Source organism: Brachyistius frenatus, unplaced genomic scaffold (genome assembly GCF_029030835.1).
Source record: "Brachyistius frenatus isolate BFR_SWC_R1_liver_20210118 unplaced genomic scaffold, ASM2903083v1 Contig_31, whole genome shotgun sequence".
Classification (NCBI taxonomy): Eukaryota; Metazoa; Chordata; class Actinopteri; family Embiotocidae; genus Brachyistius; species Brachyistius frenatus.
Window position 1 is genome coordinate 2,977,212 of NW_027210630.1, and position 24,358 is coordinate 3,001,569.

The 24,358-nt window shown below is 41.2% G+C and overlaps 1 protein-coding gene across 2 annotated transcripts in view; it reads left to right on the forward strand.

The window, feature by feature from the left end:
- kiaa0825 (KIAA0825 ortholog) overlaps positions 1 to 24,358 on the forward strand; it is a 117,555-nt gene that overhangs the window by 39,262 nt on the left and 53,935 nt on the right. For both annotated transcript variants that reach the window (XM_069699876.1, XM_069699877.1), the window contains exons 17-22: positions 1,943 to 2,173; positions 2,267 to 2,571; positions 2,775 to 2,881; positions 5,244 to 5,388; positions 7,880 to 8,029; positions 9,536 to 9,630. In XM_069699876.1, the coding sequence (XP_069555977.1) occupies positions 1,943 to 2,173; positions 2,267 to 2,571; positions 2,775 to 2,881; positions 5,244 to 5,388; positions 7,880 to 8,029; positions 9,536 to 9,630 (1,033 nt within the window). The remainder of the gene's footprint in view (positions 1 to 1,942; positions 2,174 to 2,266; positions 2,572 to 2,774; positions 2,882 to 5,243; positions 5,389 to 7,879; positions 8,030 to 9,535; positions 9,631 to 24,358) is intronic.

Genomic DNA, 24,358 nt, shown 5'->3' on the forward strand with positions numbered 1-24,358 from the left:
GGCATTACATTGATACAGTTTACAGTTGTCTATCCTATACCCTACATTGTGTAAAAAATATTGCATGCTTAAAAGCACAGTGCTGAAATAACAGTTCAATTTCAAAATCAATAGAAATCACATGTTTAATATCATGTTCATTTCTTGCTGCAAGAAAGCAACTTTTATGTTATTTTTATATTTCAATTGCTCATTTTAGAGATTTGACTACAATCTTTTTTGGATCAACTATGTTTTTGAGAAACTGTTCAAGGGTAAATACAAGAGGAACATTTGCCTGCAAAGAATATCTCAATATTATTTATCCTAAAGGATATTGTGGACATTCCGTGCACATTAGCTAAAGCATGACTATAATATGCTGTTACACAGATGGCAATTATTCTCCCAACTTTTTCTGGTGCAAACTTTAATGCGGAGCTTAATAAGAACTCCTGTGGAATATGGAGCTCTTTTTAGTGGTGATTCTTGTATCCTGGGTGAGTGGTAATTATTGTAGCATAAATTAGGGTGATTGTAGAAGAGTATTTGGATGGAGACAGAGCAAGGGAGGGGTCGACAGAGGGGAATGAGCAAAAGAGATAGAGTGTGCCAGAGAGAAATTTTCAATGTCATCCAATCATCATTTATCCTCACAGGGTAATTAGTTTAATTATTGGACTGTTCCAAATCTTTGTATTATAATTTTGGTTACAGGATACCCCTAGTGCTCCCATTTCTATTTAAACTGTTCACTGAGTTAACTTTCATAGATTACGGTGAGAGTTTCACTATTTCTTCACTTACACTGATGTTTCATCACACTGTAGCAGGTTGTTTAAAATCAATACAATAGTCAATACAGTAGCAAGCAGAATAAAGTCTGAGAATCGAGTGACTTTGAAAAATAGGTCTAGGTCTCACCTGCCACAGAGCATTTCTCCCCCTAAAAGCGATATCATTTTCTGGTCTGCTCTCCTCTTTTTCTGGGGCTCTGAGGTCACACATTTGTTAGGCATCCCTGGAGATTCTGGTACACTTCCAGAGCTGCCACAATACTATTTCTCTCTTTTGTAGCCTTCGCCTTTACGGCTGGAGCAGTAGGAAGTTTATGGGTGCCATACAAGTTCATGCTGTAGCTGCTCTACTATCAATATGAGCAGGATTTGAAAGGGCAGAGCGATGAAAGACAGTGCACCCGGAGAAGGTTGTAAGATTCCTACCGTCAGGCCACCTCGGTTTGATTGAAATCATCTGAATTGAACTCAACTTCACTTGCCTTTAGAGTAGATATTTCAAGAGAATACCTTAGCACCGTGTGAATTCAAGCTATTTATGCCTTTGTATTGTCCTATTGTTTGAAAATTAATTTCTAACAAACTATGTGGACTGTTGCTTGTTTGAAAACCCCTAAAGCACAATAACTATACAATGAAATGTAACCTAATAGTAATCTAATGTGGTAGCAATCATCATTCATTTTTATGTCAGTTGTATGACATATCTGTGGGTCTTTAATAAGTTTTATAAGTGCAACCCTTTATTATTTAATGCTTAGAATAGTAATAGAATAGTATTTTGATAGAAGAGTATTGAAAGCTCCTAGCTATTTTTTTCATTGTGCATTGAGAGACCTCTGTGACACATGCCTATTATTAAAATAATTAAAAATGGGGTTTTCTATTCAGCTGACAAAATATTTGCTTAATAATCTAAGCAGGATATAATTTCCTTCAACTGCTGATTTCTATTCCATTCAGTCCATTTAGAACTAGCATTATATACCCTGTTATCTAGGTTTCTTCTTTGCTTTCTTTGTCCTGCAGTTTGGTGCTTTAACAATATAGGTTTGTGGTTTTAACTAATTGTTTAAAAAAGTATAGATAGAATAAGTAAGGCTTAATTTGATATTCTATAAGCGACCCATTTTTTACCTGCTGCCTTCATTTACCATTTTTGTCAGACACCACGCAGACAGTACCTTTAGTGGTCAGCTGTGTCCGGGCAATAGTCAGCAGCTCTACCAACAGCCTCCTGGTACACCTGGTCTCCATGGTGTTGGGTTGGCAGGCGACAGAGGAGCCCAGTGGAGCCTTGTTCAAACGAAACGTGCCAGACACTGTCCTCTCTAAAATACCTAAGGACTGGAACTACACCCCACTGGATGCAAGGGGAAAGGACACTGTCACTAAAAGTAAGCACAGACTGGGTGTTACATTTTCAAGAAAAATGCTTTCAATCCATTTTTAATTTGTTTTCCAAAACTGTCATTTCTTTCTCCTTCCAGCTGTCATATCCTTAGCAATTCAAGCATTGTCCTTCATTTTCACCAACCTGCCATTGGCCGTAGCGTCCCTGCCTCTCCCCATCCGCTTCCTCTTCCAAGTGGCAGAGAAATACCTTTCCCAGTATTCCCGTCAGCTGCGTTTAGTGGGACTGTTGCTCTGGGCCCTGCTGGGCTCCCTGATCCAGGGCCTGGAGGACCCAGACACACTAGAACAGATCAGTGGTCTGGCTCTGGACCGTGGAGCAAAAGACTGCCTGTCCCTGCTGGCAGAGTGCTTACAGGCTGCTATGGGCATTCAGCAAAAGGTAACCACTATGATTTCTTTATTAACAATATCAGTCATAATTTATTTATTTCATTATAAGTAGGGGTTTGTTAACAAATTGTATCACAATTCAAGATTGAGCATTTTACCAGTCTGTTTTATGTGGACATGTTTGTGTATGACCTTTCATATTAATTTAATGTGTGCCATGCATTTGTCCTTTACCATAAATGTCTCTGACAGGGCATTCCCAAACCCACAGTGCACAAAGTGCTACAGGCTCTGGAGGACAGAAGACCAAAGTGGACAAACATGCAGCTGCAGAAGGCCCGCAAACTCTGCTCAGACAGGTGAGAGGTCAACTGAAAGGATTTAGCAAGAGGTCAAGGTCAGGATTGTGGTGACTACTTTAAATGAATGGTTCTATACGTTCAGGAAAGTTCTGTTTGTTCCATCATTAGTCTCAGTTAGTATTGACAGTGTGAGCCTTCAATAAAAAATGATTTATTATTTTATTAAGACCATCTTGTTTGTAAACACATCTTTTCATAAAACCACTTTCCCAATATATAAATTATATGATTTATCAATAAACTGGAGTTTGACAGCTGATGAACGAGGAGGTTGAAACTGATCAAACTGACTGATGGTGTAGTTACTTGACATTTAAAATAGATACTAAATTAAACACTAAAAATAATGCAACTTAGATATACTTTTTTTTAATTGTGCATTGAAGTTCTGATTTATTGTATCATCAATATCATATTTCATAGGAAAGATCTATGAGTAAAATCAATGACTCCCTTGTTTTGGTAAAGTATGGACATACCGCCTGACCGATTGGACCGCTGGCTGGAGTGATGGGAAAACAGCTTTCATTTTGGGCTGATCTGTGACCTTTGGCTTTGCGTTTTGTAGCTTGTTCCCAGAAACGGTGTCTCTGGTTGCTCACTTCATCATAACAAACTCTGGATGCATCCATCCTCATAAAAGGGTGATTCAGTGGCGTAAAAAATTTTATTTTGAAAAATGAAATAAATAAAAACACTGAGTAGATTATGGCCAGTTCTAGGAAATGCTGTCTGTTACAGTGACAGGAAGAGGGGATGAGAGGGGGAGAAAAAAAGAGGAGATGGGGCGGCGGGGAGGGGTGGGGTGAGGAGTTTGAGTGGGAAAGTGAAAGAAGAGTGATTATGTATCACCTGTCGGAGGCAGTCAGTGGGATCATTACTATTCATTAAACTAACCTTCACAGGGAAGTGACGCCTGGCTTGTAAACAATCAGAATACAGCGTCAGAAAACGGAGAGAGAGGTAGAGAAAGAGAGAGAGAAAGAGAGAGAGAGAGCGAAAAAGAGAGGGGAGAGGGAGAGAGAGGAGAGAGAGTTGTGGATGTAATAACTCCAAAAACAACCGACACTCACTGTGCATCTCCCACACCCACACATACACAGTAACCCATATCACAAAGAACATTTGCCCCTCGTGTGAGCCCTCCTCTGTTACTTCATCCCACTTTCCCTCTTTCCTTTCCCAACTGTAACCCCCCCCCCCTCCTCTCTACGCCACCCACCTTGTCTTTGCAAAGTAATTTGTAGAGGAGAAGATTATTGTTCTCCATCATGGTGACCCTGACTGGGCTGACGGGATGCATACACAGATGAAGATGAATGCAGTTATTCCTTGGCGGAGGTCTGCCTCTTTCAGGGCACATTGGCCCTAATGACATGATTGATAGGCTGTCCCAAATCCGGAGGGGCCCTCATTAATCACCCCGCTGACTGAATCCAATCATCTGCTTCACCTGCACAGTGATGGACAGGAAAGGATACAGCGCAGGTGCTGACACGGATGCACAGCCACCATCGCCGACAACACTAACGCCAGGCCGCCAGGCAAAAGAATGAGGCGATGTATATGGACGAGACAGGACTCCTCTTCTTTTGCCACTCTCAATGTCAAACAGCCAATGGCTGGCTGACAGGCGACACAGTTTCTGCCACCTTATAATTACAAAGGGAAAGAGAGGGAGACAGAACAACGACAGGAAGTGTATGTGAAGGAGACGATTTGATGGACGGTAGTGTGATATCCATCCATACAGGAAGGGCAAGAAAATTATGCGGGCGTCTTCCAGGGTTGGGGACTGCACATGCATGAGGACCTTGACATACAGTTACACACATACACACACATACATGCTTAAAAACACAAACACCAATATTTTTTTTTAGTGATGCAGCATCCTTTGGCCTAAATGTTTTATGTATCTCATGAATGGTAATGAAAAAGTTAAAATGAGTTTGTTATTCAACCCTTAATATTTTGTTTTTATTTCTCACTCATTTTCACAAGTGTTAGCCTTGACTGGACCATGTGGTTTTCAGATATTGGAGCAGAATGTAATTTCTTTCCTTGTCAAGAATTACATTTTAAGTCCCTTTGCCCCCTGGAGTGAATGTTTTTTCTAGGAACTGAAAACAAATTTTTTTTTTTTAACTCAGGAGTCAGGATTCAGTTCATTTTCTGTTGTATAGCAAATTCCAAATTTCCACCCAAATTCCTCTCTCAACTAGAACATACTTCCTTTGCCAGCAGTGGTTGTCCAATATTAGCTGACACCCTCCTTCTTACTGTTTCCTCTCCTCTCTGTTTGTCCCACTGTGTTTTTTTATTTGTGTTTTCATTCCCATCTCTGTTTCTCTCTCAGTGTATTTGAGCAAGGAAAGGAGAGAAGAGTTGCTGCGGCTGAACTGACTGAGCAGAAAATAGGCCTGATGCTGCTGGAGGTCTGCCACAAAGCAGGTGGCAGCAACTACCTGAGGCAGATCTATCACATCATCCAAGGCAATGAGGTAGGGAAGCACTCGCTCTCCCCAGCAATTAGGTGGCTGCTGGCCTGAGGCCGCAGGCTGTTCAGGAGGGGGAGACAGAGGGAAGAGGGGCTGCTGCTTGTGTGCAGCCTGCTTGTTCTGATCTTCTGTTTTTCAGGTGACCTCAAGGGTGCAAACCTACAGTTATTTTTCTGTGTTAAACACTCGCTTCATGTAAAGGAGACGGAGCCATATGAATTACCAGAATCAGCATTGAGCTCTTTGGGGGAGATCTTAGTCAGAAAGAGCAGAGATTCTAGCAGTGGAGGTTATTTTAGATTAATTCACTTCAAATGATTAACAAAATGAAAAGTAACCGTTCTCTATAAAGTGCCCAAGTTTATTTGAGTTAAAGTATGTATAGAGAGAGTTTAGTGATTTGTACCATTAATTACACGGTTGGTAAACAAGTGCTTTAAAGTTTGACTAGACTTTTGGAAAATACATTTAAGAAGTACATAAAAGTACAAAGTGTTAGTTATTGCAAATCAAGTTATTTTTAGCTCCCTCTGCTTGAAAAAGATCAATAACACCTGCAAAACTGTGAGGCCAAAATGAACAACCTTTAGGCTCTCTGGATAAGACACATTTGGAATTATTCTTCCTGATCAACTTTATAACTTGGAGAAAAAAGAACAACCTCATAGCATGATATTGACACTGATATTGTTCAACATCAGCGGCATCTACCAAATTTGATGTTGCAGAAATAAAGCAGAAAAAAATGCTACAGTTACAGTCAATTTGATTGTCAACAAATTCCATGAAAATACCCCAAACCAACCATGTTACACAATCTCTCTCCACCCTCTGACAGCCAGCCTCCTGCCCTTTGGTTCCTAATGTGGATGTAAATCTTTTGAAAATGGCATGGGTTATATACTTTCAATTTTTAAAAATAAAGACTAAATAATTTCTTTAAATGACTTATGATTACCTGTTGAGGAGAATGTCACTTAAACATGTTGAAATAGTGTATTTGTTGGGTACTACTTTCAGCCACGGAATTGGTACTTTTCTGAGTAAAGGAAGACAAGCATGATGTTTTATTTAGGATGAATTCAAAATAAGCAAGTGTCCACGTTCAAGACCATGAAAAGAACATGTCAACAAATGCAACCGTGTGGCTTCCTTGTGTGTTTTTTACAGTTTTTGGACATGACAGAGGTCTGTGATGCAATTTATTAAACTACATGAGGCTTTGGCTACACAGACATAATTCATTGTTGGTTTTAGTCCTTTGTGAAATTTGTTGACATTAAGAATTATATAGAATATCACCAGACTTATCTTTTAAGTAGCATGGAGCCTAATTATCTCTCATCAGATAATTGCTTTTGCAGATTGCAATCATTAATAAAAACCCATTCCAGAATAAAATATTTAGTAATTTAAAATAGTAGCAATAACGATAAAGAAGTCAAAATATGAATATGCTTGCACCACAGCTCCAACCTCATTAGGACTGTGTGAAAAACACTTGGTCCTCCAGAGTGGGGGACCCTCACTGGTCATCACAGTGTGGCACAGTGTTATTTAAAGAGCTAGCTGGCGCTCATTAGATTGTTGACATAATCATGTCTATTAAGACACAGCATTTAATCACACAAACACCATATACATTATCTGCTGTTGATGTTATTCATAAACAGCTCTGACTCTGCATAGCAATTTGAGAGAATTTGAATGGGATTCCCAAGAATGGTCTGAGTTACCCTCCTGCCAGCTCCAGCATTTCTACCCAACCAAGGTCGAGGCAAGAACATGCAGGTCAGGGACAGATTGGGCTGGTGGAGAGGTGGAGCGAGGGGAGGTTCAGAGGCCATGTCAGGCTGATGGATGGGAATATAGTGAATTCACACCATGATGCCCATGTACGCATGGAAGCACACATCACGATGTACTGTACACAGATGCATTACTTTATACTTCTTGCAAGACACCTGCACTAAGTAACAACAGCAAAGGTTATAGAAATGAGAAAAGTGAATGGTGTTCTGGTTCTCTTTTTCTCCATCTATACATGTTAATTATTTTTTCTTATTACTTTATTTCTGAAAAGCTCTGATTCATTTCTGCTTTTATGAAGCTGATCAATTCAGGAAAATATATGTGGAGAACATTATATTCGTTGTTATGCTTGTCTGAAAATTGCTGTATAAATCCTATCTGAACTCGAGTAGTTTGTGCATTTATTAGGTCAGTCAAACTGGACAACAGTGAGAACATTTTAATTATCATTATTAATTTTCCAAACATCAGTATGCTGCATGTTGAATGTCCATGAGTGTGCTCTGTTGCTCTTTGTGTTAGAGGAAGGTTAGTTCGCTTGTATATAACTTTTTGGCTGCTCTCTAGTGGTCTTAGTTTGCCTTAGTTGGTCTTTTTCTTTACAGAATATTTCTTGTCAGTCTTATCCGTAGTGATGTGTCTCTCTCCTGTGTTTCTTTCTCCACTTTCATCTTGGATACAGGAACTGTTGATGTCTAAACTGAGTGGAAGCGCAGACTTGCCAAATGGTCCTCCTCACTTGGTGAACTTTGACCTTGGCTCTGAGAGTCATGTTGCCTGTTTCAACCCTCTGCACCAGTTTGACCACATTGGCAAAAAGAAGCTGGATCAGGTTTGTGAAGCCTTCCAAGGTTATCATCACAGTTTATTCTGCAAAATGTGTATTTATTACGTATTCCAGCTCCATGAAATGTCTTTGATATTCTAGTGATAATTCATGTGATTATTCAAGTCAGCTTCTTCACATTTTTAACTTTGTACAGTGTGGGTATACTTGTGACATGCAGTGTGGTGTCATTTTAACTTTAACCAAGGCCAGAAGCTAATGTTGAAGGTTAGGAGCTATTTGAGTCTCTAGCGAACTGGATACTGTGGCAGTCTCTGAAGTTGTTAGGTCTGTCTAGGGCTTGGCTTTCCCATTCCCTATAGGCTGCTGCCTTTTCCAAGCAGAAGTTTGGCTGGCAGGAAGAAAAGAATACTGAAAAGGTGAAAATATGAGAGAGGATTTCTTTTTCATAAAGAAATGAGTAATGTTAAAAGAGTGCATCTTGAAGTGCACTTCTTTGGGGCTTTGAACCATATACCCTCTTATCCCAAACTTATCCCCAGGAGTGCCCCACCATGATGTTCAGTTAATTGTTAGATTTTTCTTTTCTCCATAAAGGGGTTAACTCTAGCTACAGCTAGCTTTAGCTGACGGTGAGAGTAGTCAGCTTTTCTCCTCATTTCACTCCTATTACCAAATACTGTTGACATCACACAAAACAATAAACATTTCCTCAATTCCGGCTTGTGGGTTTTTCTACTTTTTAAAAGTAGATTTTACATTTGTGATCCCTCATAATGTTGCTGTGTTGTTGCCATTGTTTTTCAAGAACAGCACATTTTAATCCTAAGACTTTGCCTGTTTTCGGCTTATCACAGGAGGCTACATAGCTTTGCATAGAAACACCCTATTAAGAGAATGATTAAAATGCCTTCTCCGCTTCAGGTGCTTGTGTTGTTTGTCAAATAAAATGGAGGAAGGAGGGAAAAAAGTTACATCCATCAATCACCTATGAGGAAGGAGCAGAGGAGGATTGGATGGATGGATGGAACGAGTGGAGTTCTCCTCCTTTTGTCAATAAAACTCAGCCTGGAGTTAAGAGTGACATTTTTGCAATCAAAGCAATCTGATTTTTATTTGCTCTCCCAATATGGTGGTAGTGCCAAGTGTGTTTGTCCATGTGTGCACATGTGTGTGTGTGTTTAAGAAAAAGAGAGAGGGTAAGAGATGGAGAGAGAGAGAAGAGGAGAGAGAGAGGGGGGGGGGGTTGGCGGGGTGCCATTGAAGATGGAAAGAAAAAAGGCATCGCAAGAAGAGTAACGACTCCCTCCAAAAATTGATTTATCTTTCTATAAATGATGACTACATCCCCCCAAATGGATTTATAAATTAATTGCTGTCTTATTGGAATAAAAACCTTCTTGTGCGGACATGATTGATCGCCTGATGTCGGTGGCCTGCGATGGAGACCCCCCTCCTCCTTTGTTAGTGGATCCCAGCTGGAGCGGTAATGCACTGATGGTATTAACCCTGATTAATAACTAACAATACGCTATCCTCATACATCAACAGAGTGCCGTGGTCGACTGGGCATGGGACTGGCTGAGGCTGCTGCCAGCCTATCAGGGCATGAGTCAGGTCACCTTCAAAACTCTGCTGGCCAACAGGTAAAACATTTCACTTGTTACATAAACGCATGTGTCTTTTTGGGTTTTATGTTGCAGTCCTTTCATGAAAAAAAAAGCTGCCAAACTCAACAAGATCAGATAGCTCATTTTTATCAGGGTTCCGAACTTCCATTTGGTCCATTGTAGCTTCCATAATGGAGGCTGTGCTATGGAAGGAGCTCCTTGGAAAGAGGATAGTGGAGCGCTATAATGAGCTGTGTCTTCGATCATGGAATTGTCTCTTTGTGAATGTATGTCTGACTACATAGACAAAATGTTTGGTGATTGAGTTATGCCTGCTCATTGGGTAATTTTGAGACCTTAGGATGGATAGAGAAGTAGTTAAAGATGGATATAGGCTGGCTGACTCAGATCTTGGTGTCACCTGATTGAAGTTTTTCGCCCAAGTCCACCCTCCTGTCCTATCCCCCCCTCCCCTGCCGGCAGCTCTGCAACAGGCATAAATATTTATGCAGGTATGTGACACATATTAGATTGCAATACTTCAGGCTGTTCCCTGTTCTCCATTCACAGCTGTCACGCTGCCAGCTATCAGGGAGCTATGGGGCTACTGCACCTTGTCTCCACGCCTACGCCCAATCCATTCTAAATCACTGCCATTGTAACACACACACACACACACCTTTCTAACAAAGGGCAAGCTCTGCATCTGCCAAGGACACAGGCCTAATAAGGGTGAAGTACGCATCTCTGTGCTGTGCTGTGACGAGCTTTGTCGCCTTCATGCCTCTTACCCCTCCCACATACACACACTCCATTCTTCCACCCCTTATATGCTGCTTTGTTGCATGTTAAAACAGATACTGTCATTGCTTGACTGAGCCAAATTAGTGTTTGGGCATTCATGAATAGAAACTGACTGAAGTGGATATGAAGTCAGATAGGAAGAGAGAGAGACAGAGAGATTGGACTTGCAGTTTGAGATTGTGAGTGACATGGACAGAGAGACTAGTCAATTCCGACAAGGAACCAAAAAAGTATGTGAATGATGGGAGTGGGAGTGGGAGGGGGTAAAGGTTATATAATTCACCCTAATCTCACAGTATCAAAGTGTCTGAGATTCTGTCATTTGCCTCATTAGCCTCTCTTTGTTGGGCCAGAGGAGCAGATTTCATGGAGGATTTGGAGAATGGCTTTGGTTCTGCCTCAGTCGCTCGCACAGAGCAGGAAGTTAGTTTCACGGCTGGCGACATGTAAGCTGTCAAAGTTTTTCTCAGATCCATCTCTGACTCAAAAATATCTCTGGAGCTATAGAAGACCATTCACGGGATAAGCGCACTGATGTCTGATTCACTGATCCATTTGTTAGCGCAGATAAGGATAAGGCTTTCTGCATAACCACAGGCTGAAATGCCCTCGGCTGTTTTTCGCAGAAGCTTCACAACAATTACTCTTTTACCTCCAGCTGCTGGACAAACCACAGCATATATCTTGCACACTTCACGGTATAAATAGGAATGCTGCTGCCCCATACTGTACAAAAACACCTATCATTGTGACCTTGCTATGATCCACATTTTCTAAGTTTTAGTCTCCTTGGATGACTTCTCTTTCCTGTACACAGCCAATATTTTTTTTTTTGCTCCCCAGACTGCGTGAGTTAGCAGAGTGGCCCATTGGCCTCCTATATATTGTTATAGTGGCAGGACAGTTATTGTGCCCAGGGTTTATATCACATTCTAATGGAGCAAGGCTATGAGTTAAGGGCGGTAGGATTTTAAACCAGGGCTGTTAAATCACTGTTCAGATGACTTCATTAGCAGAGCAGGACACATGCTGAGACACTTGTCCCTGCGCACACACATGCACACACACTCACATATACATACACTTTCACCCTGCTACCTTGACGGTGTAGCATCGGGGCCAGACAGCAGGGAGAGTGGATTTATACAGTTGTGTGTGTCCTTCTTTGTCACCTGTCATTTGAGCTCCCTCAGCATGATGGCTCATCCATCATTTGCAGATTGAGCTTTTCAGCAGAAACCAGACTGATTAATACTACTGGAGGACCCCCAGGGTTGACTGGTTGACTGGCTGACTGGCTTCCTGGCAGGCTGACTGTTTGAATGGGTAGATGTAGAACGTTTTAGCTCACTTGTTTGATGACTAATTGGCAGACTGGCTTGCTTAAGTACTTTCTGATTGGTACAATAATTGTAGGAAGTAGTGTTTAGTGGTAAAGTTTTCTAGGTTAATACCAGGCTAAACAGTATTTTGACTGAATGACTGGGAGGCTGACTAACCTGTTGGTTGGCCTGCTTTGATGAATGACAGCTATCAAAACTAGATTGTAGGATGAATGATGGACTGACTGACTGAAAGGATAACTCAAGGAGTGTGTTTTATTTACTTTTGCAAGTCCTACATTGAATCTGTAATTGCATGAACAGTTTTCATTCCTTGCACATTCCCTATAAAAAAAAAAAAGTTATTTTATAAGTTTTACTTTGGGTTTTCTGTTTCCTTGCTTCTAGCACATTTCTTTTCCTAACCACATTTTTATAATTCCATCAACTCTTTTAATTATGTCATTTAGCTAATTTAATAGATGCTAATGCACAGTTGACTTATGAAAGGGGTACAGGAATGCCACATCATACAGTATTCAATAATCAAGGCTAATGGGCAGACCTCAGCAGGACTGAAGCTCATTTCAGATTTTTCTCAACCATCCTAATGCTTATTGACTCACTTTCTTTATCATGAGTCTTTTGAAGATTTAAAATTAAGTTTCTTTTGTGAAATGCCCAAATCAATGACATTATATATCCAGGTGAAATATACATTTGATATTTCACCTTGAACAAATTGCACACCAAGAGTTCATGTTAATTGCCACAATCCACTGATTGAAATGTGTCCACATTGCCTCAGTCTTTGACTTCAATTTATGAGCCACTCTTTGTTATCGAGGCATGGAGTCAAAGTACTAAGTGATTCATCTGATACTGAATAGTTTGTCTTTAACTAGTGATCTACAAATGGATAACTCATCTGCTTTGTCCTTGGTAACCCTTTGAAATTCTCTTTTCTTTAGTGAACACTTGTAACTCTTTCTCAGCATACTTTTGTACAAAACAGTCAAAAGCAACTCAATCCCTTTGTAGGTTGGAATTAATGGCGGCAGTGCTGACCCTCCTCTTTCTTCTTTGACTCTGATTGTATTACCAAGCCTTTACGCCCCCTAGACTCTTTTTTTTGGGTCATTTTTCTTTTCCATGCAAGGAAAAAGAAACAAATCTTTGAAACAGTGTGGAGTATTGGCGCAGACAAAAATCACATTTTAACTGTCATCTGCCAAGGTCACTTTTTGAAACCATTTCCTTGTTTGTGTATGTCAGGGAAGGTCCTGTGACCTGGTTGATAAGGGGCAGCCAGGTATGAGAGATGAAGTTTCATGTGTCACAGGGCACTCCTCCACTCCATCATAAGGACCTGATATCAGCCAAGGACATTCACGCTTAGATCTACTGGTTCTACAGCTCCAGGTTTCCTTTCTTAAAGCCAGCATGTGACAACAAGAAGACTTCAGACATTGGTTAGCAGTACATTAAGAGTTAGATATGCTGTGTCCTATGCTATTTTTCTTAATCAACACGCGTCCCTACTATGTTATTACGCACGCATTGACAGTTAAAGAGTACTAGTAACATTGACCCATAGATTTGGTAGCTTAATATGGTGAGCTACAATGTAACTACTGAACACTAAAGCATTTCCTCTGTGTTGTCTCATTGTCCCTGTTACCCCTCAGGTCCATAACAATAGCAGTTTGTGGAAAAATGCCAGTCTGTGGCATTCTCTTGCTTGAGCAGCTCCTTAAATTGCGGCGATAGACGCTTGTGCTTTCAGGAAGTGGGCAATCGCCATCTGTTCCTGGGCACTGCCATATGGCGGGCCTTTTTCTCAGGGAATAAAATAAAAACAAATATGTCAGAATGTTCGTCTTCCTCCATGGACGCTGATCAACCTGGGGAGAAGCTGGATCTCAGTGTGTCTGGATTAATGGTCTTACTTTACGCTTCAGGGAACGAGGGAGTGTGTGCTTGTGGTTGGTGGGGCTTTGTGTATGTGCGTGTGAGTACATGTGCATTCTGTGTGAGGGAATGCACACACTAATGCACATTTACGTACCTGGATGTATTTCTTGAATCATTTATCTGACTTAAAGGGCGATGTTACCATACCATTTTGAGCAGTTGGTTGCCCTAGTCTTGGAAGCATTAAACAACACAGGAGAGAAGAGCTTCAAGGTTAGCCAGAGTGACATTTCATGGCTGCCGCTGCCAAAGAAACAAGAAGAAATGCTCGCAAACCATCATCAGACTCTCCATCTTGCGAGGCCAGGAATTCAAAAGACTTGTCACTTTTGAAAATCAGGAGAGTGTGATGTGTCATTGAGGAAGGGCTTCTTTCTTCTCTTGTCGATCCCCTTGTGTGTCCCCTCCACTGACTGACAGCTGGGGATGGGAGTCTGTGTTGGTGGAGACAGAATACATCTTTTGTCTGCTTGGTTATACATGGTGTGTTTTGTCTTCGCTACCCCTGGACAGCACTGACACATTGAGGTTTTCATTAGCCGTAAGCAGGTGGTGGAGGAGAGGGACGAGCGTGTGCGCATCACTCTGTTTCCATCCCTGCCTGTGTGCATATGCATCTGCACTGCACCAACTTGTATACTGTAAGCATATCATGGAGGGCGTACATGTGTCTGCCTGCATGTGCGTGAATGTTCACTATTAAATTTTTGTGTGTGTGTGATACTTGGAGGTTTGCTCCAAAGGCGAATAAATCAGTGATGCCTGGGATAAGGCCGTGGCCCCCTCCTCAAACTGCACAGACAAGCTGAGAGGCTCATTAATCAAACGGCCAGTCACAGATGTGATGGCTTCCACACAAACCGCCAGCAGACTGTGAAAGTCACATCCAACAGAGTCAACTGTCAGCCAGGCAGGCAGGCTGCACTTTTCCTCTTTCCTTCTCGCTCTCTCTCTCTCTCTCTCTCTCTCTCTCTCTCTCTCTCTCTCTCTCTCTCTCTCTCTCTCTCTCTCTCTCTCTTTCCCCTCTGTTGTATCCATCTCTCACTCTCCCTTTACCTCCTCTCACCTCCAGCATGATGCCTCAGTGTGATACATCTGAAATATTTGTCTTGTCCCTCTAAAAACGATCTCGAGGGTCGAGGAAAATCCATCTTCTCAGAGAGTGGTCATGGTCAAACCATTCTAGAGACACAAGACATCAGTCATTACTGCCCATTGCTCTGTTCTCTGTGGTTGCTGAACAGTTGAACAATATATTTTTCTCTGACCTTAGCTATCTAGATTCTCTTGTAACCTATTTTAATCCTCATTCAATCAATGTATGAAAGTTGAAAGTGGGGCGATGAGTCTCCTTTGGTAAAGCCAAGAAGTATGGTTGTGTTAAAGTTAAATGATGGAAATGACAGGCAGTGAATGTATACTGTTTACTGTGTTCAGCAATCGGGGTGCATTCAGGGGTAAAATGTGCATACCACCTTCATGGAAATGCAGTAATGTGAAAATGAGTTTCCCCATTTCTTTCTGGACATTATATCGCATACCATGTCACTGCTGCTATCTCCAGTCCCAGTGGGTTTAAATTGGTTACAATTGTTCACAATAATTTCAATAATATCTCCATTCACTGACATAATTGTCAGTGCATAGTGCTTATGCCATGAGCCAAGCTTCTCAATGGGATTATCTGGTTATCCCTTGTAAATTCTAAATTTATTGCACCTGACCTTTAAAATTGCTCTCTTAAAAATTGTAATTTCAAATAATTTCATCGTATAAGTAGCAACCTCTTTGATTGTTCCAACTTCAAAACTTTGGATGGATAAATAGTTGGTGAGACCCTAACACAAGAGCTAAATGGAAATGCTCCTTAATCTACTGAAAACCTCTCCAAGGATGGATAGAAATGCTGGCTGGAACAGGGATAAGACAAAGCCACCCGTTCCTGATTAAAAATGGCAAGTCCCAGGGCTCCTAAAATACACTGGAGTATTTGATGCTGCAAATAAAAACAGCATTCCACACACATAAATAGAAAGCTATGCATTGGGAATGCTGTTGATGGGAAGGAATTTCTCTTGCTGTGATGCCATGATTTTGAGAATGACACCAGTGTACTTTGCGACATGCAAAGCGGAACTATGTCTTGCAAAATCACTTGCTACACAAGCCTTCTTAGCAGCTATTTAAACTAGATTTGTATAAAAGTAAAATGAGCCATGATTCTGTAACTGTATGGCCTATTTAAAAAAAACATGCAATTACTGCTTTTTCATTGTGAAAATGAAGTAGAAAATTGTCAAAACATGTGAAGGAAGGATTTTTTGTTAATGTTAATAAAATGTTAAGTTTCTTCATTATTTCTTGCACAAACTACTTAAAATAGTATGTGACTCCATGCCAACCTGGCCTTGTCACATTACATCCTGGTAAAACGTGCGCTTGCATTGTTGCAAGCCTTGTAATAATATCAATATTAGCTAAGAATTCAATATTGCTATAATACAGTGGCAAAAACAAAGTAATGACAATCGTCAGTGAATTGCTAAGTTATCACACTTGCAACCCTCGTGTTTCATTACGACACCTGACTTTTCTAGCTTTGGAGAAACTTATTTTTAAATTCGAGTATGTCTACTGGGTAGTTGTTTTTCTGAGCTCTGTCAGCAAAATAATTCCATATTTTGCCCCTGGAACCAGTTTTGTCAACCAGTTTAGATATACTGGGACTCAGTTCAAGACGTGATAGACTGTTTGACACTGTTGCCATGTTTCCTGCTGATTTACTAAGATGACTTTTTAGCTGACTGCAGCAGTCCATTGTCAGGAGCCAGTTTGCAATCGTCTGTTCCGGTCCATCACTGTATGCTTTTTCTTCTTTTTTACCATTCCATGTGCCATCTTTATTCAGACCCTCTGGAGGTGACACTGTGTTGGGCTTTTATCTTGCAGACTGTGTTTGGTTGTTTGATGAGTGTATTGAAGGATTACACTGTAAAAGTAAATGTTGAAATTAAAAACCAGTAAAAAATATTGTATTATACCATGTCAATATTGAAGTCAAGAAGAGCATCACTGTGTATGCTATGTGTCAGTCACACAGCACTTGTTATTGATATTGCATATGATTGACTGAGAAATATGGGCGGTGCAGTGGTTAGGATTGCCGCCTCACAGCGAAAAGCCTGCGTGGGTTCTCTCCGGTTACTCCGGCTTCCTCCCACCATCCAAAAACATGCATCTCAGGTTAATTGGTGATTCTACAAATTGCCCTTCAGTGTGAATGAGAGTGTGAATGGTCTTTGTTTCCGTCTGTCTATATGTGTTGGCCCTGTGATAGACTGGCGACCTGTCCAGGGTGCACCCTGCCTTCGCCCAAAGTCAGCTGGGATAGGCTCCAGCCCCCCGTGACCCTGTCCAGGATAAAGCGGGTATAGAGGATGGATGGATGACTGAGAAATATCTTAACATAGCTAATCTATGTGTTTGTGCCTGTGCAGTAATGTAGCCCTACGGTTAGAGAGACTGTTTCGTTGCAGAAAAGTGTAAGAGAGCAATTTTACTTCTGGTGGCAGCAAATATCATGTTATACATTTTTGCAAGTCATTGAGCCTCTCTATACTCAAGTCACTCTGGAAAAGGGCATCAGCTAAATGCCTAAAACATAATGTCTGTGTGTGTCCTGAGTGAGACTGTCTAACGGTGAGGGTTTGTTTTGATGGCACATCACGAGGTTGTATCCGGTCGCCAGGCTCATTAGCCCGTCGGCGGCGCCCAACCAGCCCCAGCCAATCGTTGCTCTCGACTTGGCTCTGCCATTTGCATGTGGTCCAGGAAGAGATAATTAGAGGGATCTCTGCCTGTCACTGTTAATCTGGGATTTAGTGAAGGGCTGTGACGCCGACATGCTGATGGACTGACACACACACACACACACACACACACACACACACACACACACACACACACACACACACACACACACACACACACACACACACACACACACACACACACACACACACACGGTGTGGTGTCCTACTCAAATACACACATTGGAATCCGATGCACACACACGCACAGATTGAAGAGGAAATACAGTACCTGCACACAAACATACTAATGCTATCTCTCTCATCCTTCCTTACCAACACTGCTGCTGAATTATGGTGTCAGTCTTTATTAAGGCATCTTCTTCTTCTTTTTGACTTGTGACTCATAGAGCTGTCTTTTTGTCTTCTCTCTTATCTGTAATACTGCAGCATATTATACTAAAATATATTAGAGCTGCTTCTCCATTGGTATGTGAATGATAGCATGTTGACTCAGTGTCTGTTTACACCAGTTGTACTACGCTGTTGACACAGATTTTAGATCCCTGTTCAGATAGACTGTGCGCTTGTTGCTTCCCAAACAGGCAGAATGCTCAGTAAGCCTTTTGAACAAGCCCAGCTGTCAGCCCTATATACAGTACTTTTACACATACACACACATCCCAACAAACATGCTCATGCACTGGCACATCCCCTGCCATACACACACACACACACACACACACACACACACACACACACACACACACACACACACACACACACACACACACACACACACACACACACACACACACACACATCACTGATTGGCAGGCCTCCTGTTTTCCCATAATTCCGACTGATTTATCCAATCAATCTCACTTGGAGAGCTGCTAAAGCGTTGACTAATATTAAGAGTAGAACATGCGACAATTAAAACATCCTTCAGGTAATTACAGAGCTGGTTTAGCAGCAAACAACTGAAGCATTTTATATATTCAGCATGTTGCCTGTGTGTGTTTTATTTGTACCTGCTTGATAGTTAATCAGGTGAAATGAGGTACATCTGTGAAAGGTACTGCCTTTAATGCACATGTCACATATTATGTAAAATTTCACATCATTAGCCCAATGTGTCTGTGCAAATATTGACTCTGTTCAACTAATTGAATATCATAGATGCTGTTTCATCCTGTACAAGAAAATCGTGTGTAAAAAGCCAGATAGATGTTCTCGTCTCTGTAAAGCCTTTATTCCTCCCATTGACAGGTAGTTCTTTTTGCGCACTGTGGGACTGCTAAATGGTGCATGCTTGAGAGAGGGGGTGAGTACCATTGCTGACCTCATCTGCCCTGCTCTGTGACCCTGTGTCACCACTGATGGCACATAATAGTTGACACTTGACTTTAGGGGCTCTTTAAGTGCCAAGAGTGCCCAAGGCCCTGGATTCATATTCTAATGCAGTCATCTTTGTACTATGCATCTCTACTCTTTGTCCAGGAGCTCTAGCTACACTTGTTTCCACTTTTTCTTTACCTTTCTTCATCACTCTCGCTCTCTTCCCCCCCCCCTCCCCCCCTCTTGTCTCAAAAAAGAATACACACATGCAATCATATACACACACTGACACTTAAAGCTACTCAGACATGATTTTGCTGAATCGAAATAGTCTGTCCCGCCCTCCTGCCCCTGTGCCATTACAGGTAAGCACAGTGGTGCACTTGTCTTGACACTTGTCTTGGCAAATCTATAGACAGCCAGAGTGAACAGTCCAGCTGGACTCAACCTCCTCTCCTCTCCTCTCCTCTCCTCTCCTCTCCTCTCCTCTCCTCTCCTCTCCTCTCCTCTCCTCTCCTCTCCTCTCCTCTCCTCTCCTCTCCTCTCCTCTCCTCTCCTCTCCTCTCCTCTCCTCTCCTCTCCTCTCCTCTCCTCTCCTCTCCTCTCCTCTCCTTCTCCTCTCCTCAGTAACCTTTTTTATGCTTACACTGTGTTCCTATCTTTGCATGCTCTCATTTTCTTGAGCCCCTAAATCTTGAAGATTACAGTTAGGGGTTGTTGTTGTTTAAATTTTAACGATTAATAGTATGTTTATTGATTCCTGTTCCTCAATTCTAAGTTGGGCATATAATATTTTATGAGTCAGGAGAAAACCCAATATATGCGGAAAGTATAAACATATTTTATGCAGGGACTACTTTGTATTTGCTTTTGATCAGAGCATAAAAACATTCTCTATGTTGCCATGCTCAAAATGAATGTTGATTTTACAGTTTGATGCACCAGCGTTTGGTAATAAGGCACCTACAGTGGGACTCGGGTTATAAAAAGCCATTGCATTCTTACAAATTACTGTAGTAAATGCTTTGGCTTGTGAAACCAACTTCCTCTTTTGATATTGTTTCGGGTGGCCAACCCACATTTTTAACTACAGTAGTTCAAGTCCATAGTCTTAGAAACAATATATTGGAGAAATAATTTTATTCATGTGTATCCTGTGATGCATGTGGGAGCACAGTAGGTTCCAAACTCCCAAATTAATATAGCATGTGGACAGGAGGAGTCAGTGATTGAACCACCAACCCTGTCTGCGGTGGGAAACCTGCTCCTCCATCTGAGCCACATACAGCTGGGTCAGTCTATGCTGTTAATATGGAAGGCTGTCAATGTGGCAAATGGTAAATATGTGCTTGCACTCTCCTATTCTCTTTATCCACACCTTTGCAGCCTTTTACTGTGTCTTTCAACTCTTTCTCCTTTTACCTGTTCTGGCTCCCCCTCTCTGCTATCTTCTCAGAGAAACCATCATGGGTCATGTTTTTCGGAGTCTTTGATCACTGAGTAGTCTTTCAGCATGTTGACTACAAGGCCTCTCACCTCCCCAGTGGTTGTTGCGAGGGGGCACATTTATCTGGCTTCTATGATGTTGATGGTTGAAAGCATTTGCTGATGTTGAAAGCATGTGTGTGTGTGTGTGTGTGTGTGTGTGTGTGTGTGTGTGTGTGTGTGTGTGTGTGTGTGTGTGTGTGTGTGTGTGTGTGTGTGTGTGTGTGTGTGTGTGTGTGTGTGTGTGTGTGTGTGCGTGCTTGTGTGTGTCCACTCAGACATGATGAAAGACTGTGATATAGCACAGGGTTGTGATCAGTTGCAGCAACATTGTAGCTATGTTCTGAGTTGGTTGATAAGCAAGGCATTCTTATGTTCTGCATCTGAAAAATAATGATCATGTGACACTGCCATCATTTGGGAAAGTAAACCTCGCAGTGGTAAAAAAATTCTTACATTGTTTTTAAACAGCTTAAAAGGTTGGAATTTACATCTCCTACTACCCTGAGCATTCCATCCATATCAATTTGTTCAGTTATTGCATGGAAAACTTCCTTTACTGTGCCATAATGGGTTTGTCCTCAGGGCACAAACTCTGGTTGAAATAGAAAAAGCTTTTTTTTTCGTAGTCTTTACACCTCTTGTGTAAACGATGGTTGGGCGCCTAAGAGCTTTGCTGCACCATCCAACTGCAGAATTCTCCCTTTTGTAGGATGCAGGGGATGGCCTTGATGTGACAGCTTGTGATGTTAGCCCAAGTTGTTTTTGACAGAAGACAAAGAAAAAGGGAAGGAACGAAAGAAAAAAGATTGAAACCTAAAGGCAAAGCACTAGAATTTTTCTTCTGAGGTGAATTGCTTTTGCAGGAATCAATTCTTTCTTTCCCTGATTTTCTTTTAAAAACATCTTTGTTTTCCTCTGTATCTTTGCCTTGTCATGACTGTTAAGAAGAGTCTGTTTGATTGAATTTGCCACTGGAGACATTTAGTGATCTTGATAGATTCTTTGGATGCAGGATTCAGGCTTGCTGGAAGCATCTTTTTTAGATGCCCCCCCCCCATCCCACCCATGACATTATGGAAACAGGTCTACCCTTTACAGCCGACTGAACAGTGAGTAGTATTATTTGACATATTGTGCTGATACATGCCAGTCTATAAGAATGCCAATGACAATCATAGGAAAGGACATTTAGATTACTGTCGAGGGTCCCCGTCCTGTCTCTTCCTATCTGGCCTCCTATCACTCCATCTGTTTTCTAATCTGTCTTCTTTTCATCTTGAGTTTGACTTAGAATGATGAAGAGCTGATCAGAGGGGTATAGAGTGTGTGTGTGCGTGTGTGTGCGTGTGTGCGTGCGCGTGCGTGCGTGCGTGCGTGTGTGTGTGTGTGTGTGTGTGTGTGTGTGTGTGTGTGCGCGCGTGGACAACTCCATGCTTTGGTGTGAATGAATGGGAGCCTTGTATGTGTATGTATGCATGTGTGCCCAGCATCTCTGCCCTCACTGAGTCTGAGTGTGACCCTTGGGCTGTACCTCGCAATCAGTCAGACTGGTCCTCCTGACTGAGTGTTCCTCCTTGAGCTCTTCTTAACACTGTGTGGTAGCCCCTCACTGTTCTCAAGGTTAGCTTCTCTCTGCACCTTTTCTCTTTCGACTATCCTTCATATGCACCTTACTGCATATGTTTCTCCATACAAGAGTCTGGATGTTGGAGGTTTTAGCCTCCTTCTAGTCTTCCTCTCAAGGTGAGACTTTCCCAGTGCTCTCCATATGGCCTCCTACCAGTTCTCCATCCAGTACTTATGCACATCTGATGATGGAGTGGACGTTTAAAGGTGTTTGAACTCCCTCGTCCCTTTTCTCTCAAGTTGAGTCCTTCCTGCTCTCATCAGTTTTATTTCACTTCGCCATCTTGTCATCCCACAAACACACACACTCAAAAACTTGTTTCCCTATCCCCATAGGAATTTTCATTTTCACAATGCCCCTTACCCTAACCTTAATCATCCCAACTAAATGCCTAACCTTGACCTTTACCCTTACCCCAAACAATTCTAACTCTTACCCCAAACCCAAGTCATAAGTCTCAGTAAAACAGACTCTAACCCTGTGGTCTTCAAATTTTGACTCCACAGTGACACATGTCCCCTTGGGTTGATGTGCCTTCAGTCCACACTGTGATAGAAAAACATTTAAACACACTGAAAAATGCACTCTCTTTAAAGAAATCAACATATTCCGTGTTTTATAGCCACATAAAATTATTAACCCTCACCCTAAACATAACTAACCATAACTGCTTAACCAAGTCCTACCAACCCTCATAAAGCCATTTGAAAGTGTGTCAGGAAGCAATTAATGGCCAAAATGTCCTCACTTTCCCAAATGTCCTCATTTACAAGGTTTAAAACGGAAACTGGTCTTCATAAAGATATGTACAGGTATAGAAACACACACACACACACACACACACACACACACACACACACACACACACACACACACACACACACACACACACACACACACACACACACATTATCATTCTTACATCCTTGAAAAGAAACACTGAGTGAAAGTCACGCCATAATACCATCGCTTTCCTCCTCCCTTTTTTTTTATTATTCTATTCTGTCTTCTCATATCTGTAAGGTATGTGGTTTTGATGCTGTGAATGTAAAAGTTATAGTTTATCATTTATTCATATACATATTTTTTTTAATACATTTCTGCAAATGTTTTGTGTGTTTTTTAAGTTCTAAGACTTGCAGCCCGCTTTTCCAATGTCAATGATGAACAGTGAGGCATTTTACGGGGTACAAATATATTACTGCTATAAAGAAACAGAGTTCAGACGACTGCAACAGGACAAATTGAGCTCATGTCTTTCACATCAGAAAATAGGTTGAACCAAAGGGATAGTCAGTCTACGCAGCAAATTCACATATTTGGAATAAACTCTCTCTGAGTTCAAATCAACTCTTTTTGCTCATACATGAAACCATCGAATACACTCTGAAGCAGAGTGAAAGTAACTTCTTTTCTTGGGGTGGAGTTTCTTGGAGTTGATTTTTAACACTTTTCAGGAGTTGAACCTGAACTCTTTGGGAGTTAAAACTCAACTCCCATGAAGAGTACATTTTTACTTTAACCTTGAGTTGTTTGAATGTGAACTCTTTCACAGTGTTAACAGTCAACACTTATAAGTGTGTATTGTTTGACATTCATGGAGTTAGAATTTCATCACACCATAAAACTTTTAGATAAGACTGACAACAAGCTATCAACATATTCTCACAAATTAATATTTAATAATTATATGCATTGTGATTATATGCAATGTGCAACAATTAATGCTGCATGAAAACTTTGTATAACAAGTTGCAAACTGACCAATATAGTAGTGTTACTGTGATTGGTGTATATATGTTACATTCCTACCTTGTACACTCATGGTTTTGAATGATAGCCCTATTTTATTTATCATTATGTCTTCATTGAAATATTAATAAACAGCATGTTTTAACAAAACTAAATGTAATTTCTGCCCATCACTTAGATTTAATCTGGTTGCTTTATTCTCAAAAGTTATGAAGAAATAACTAAGGCATCCTGGGCAATGGTAATACGGCAACAAAGTTGTGCAGTCAACACCGGGAGTAGTGTTGAATCATGCTCCTCAACACTCAGCGACTGAACACCAGAATATTACCCCACCAGAGAGTAACACTGAACATAAGCAAAAATAAACCCCAAAAATTAAACTCTTTGTTTAACTCCAGGATTTTTCACTCCAGAAATTTGCTGTGTAGGAGAAATGGTTATCTGCTTGTGTTACTAGTCTATTCACTAACACAAGTGTCACCATGACTGCACTTAAAACTAGCCAGTAATTGCCAAGAGGTAGGTTCCAGGTCATTGGCTACCAAAAGTGTAAATACATAACTATTAATGTTATAATCAAGTATTGTGCTGGAATTAAGCATTATTGACCACTTTCACACATTGAACTGGAGAAATTTTGTATT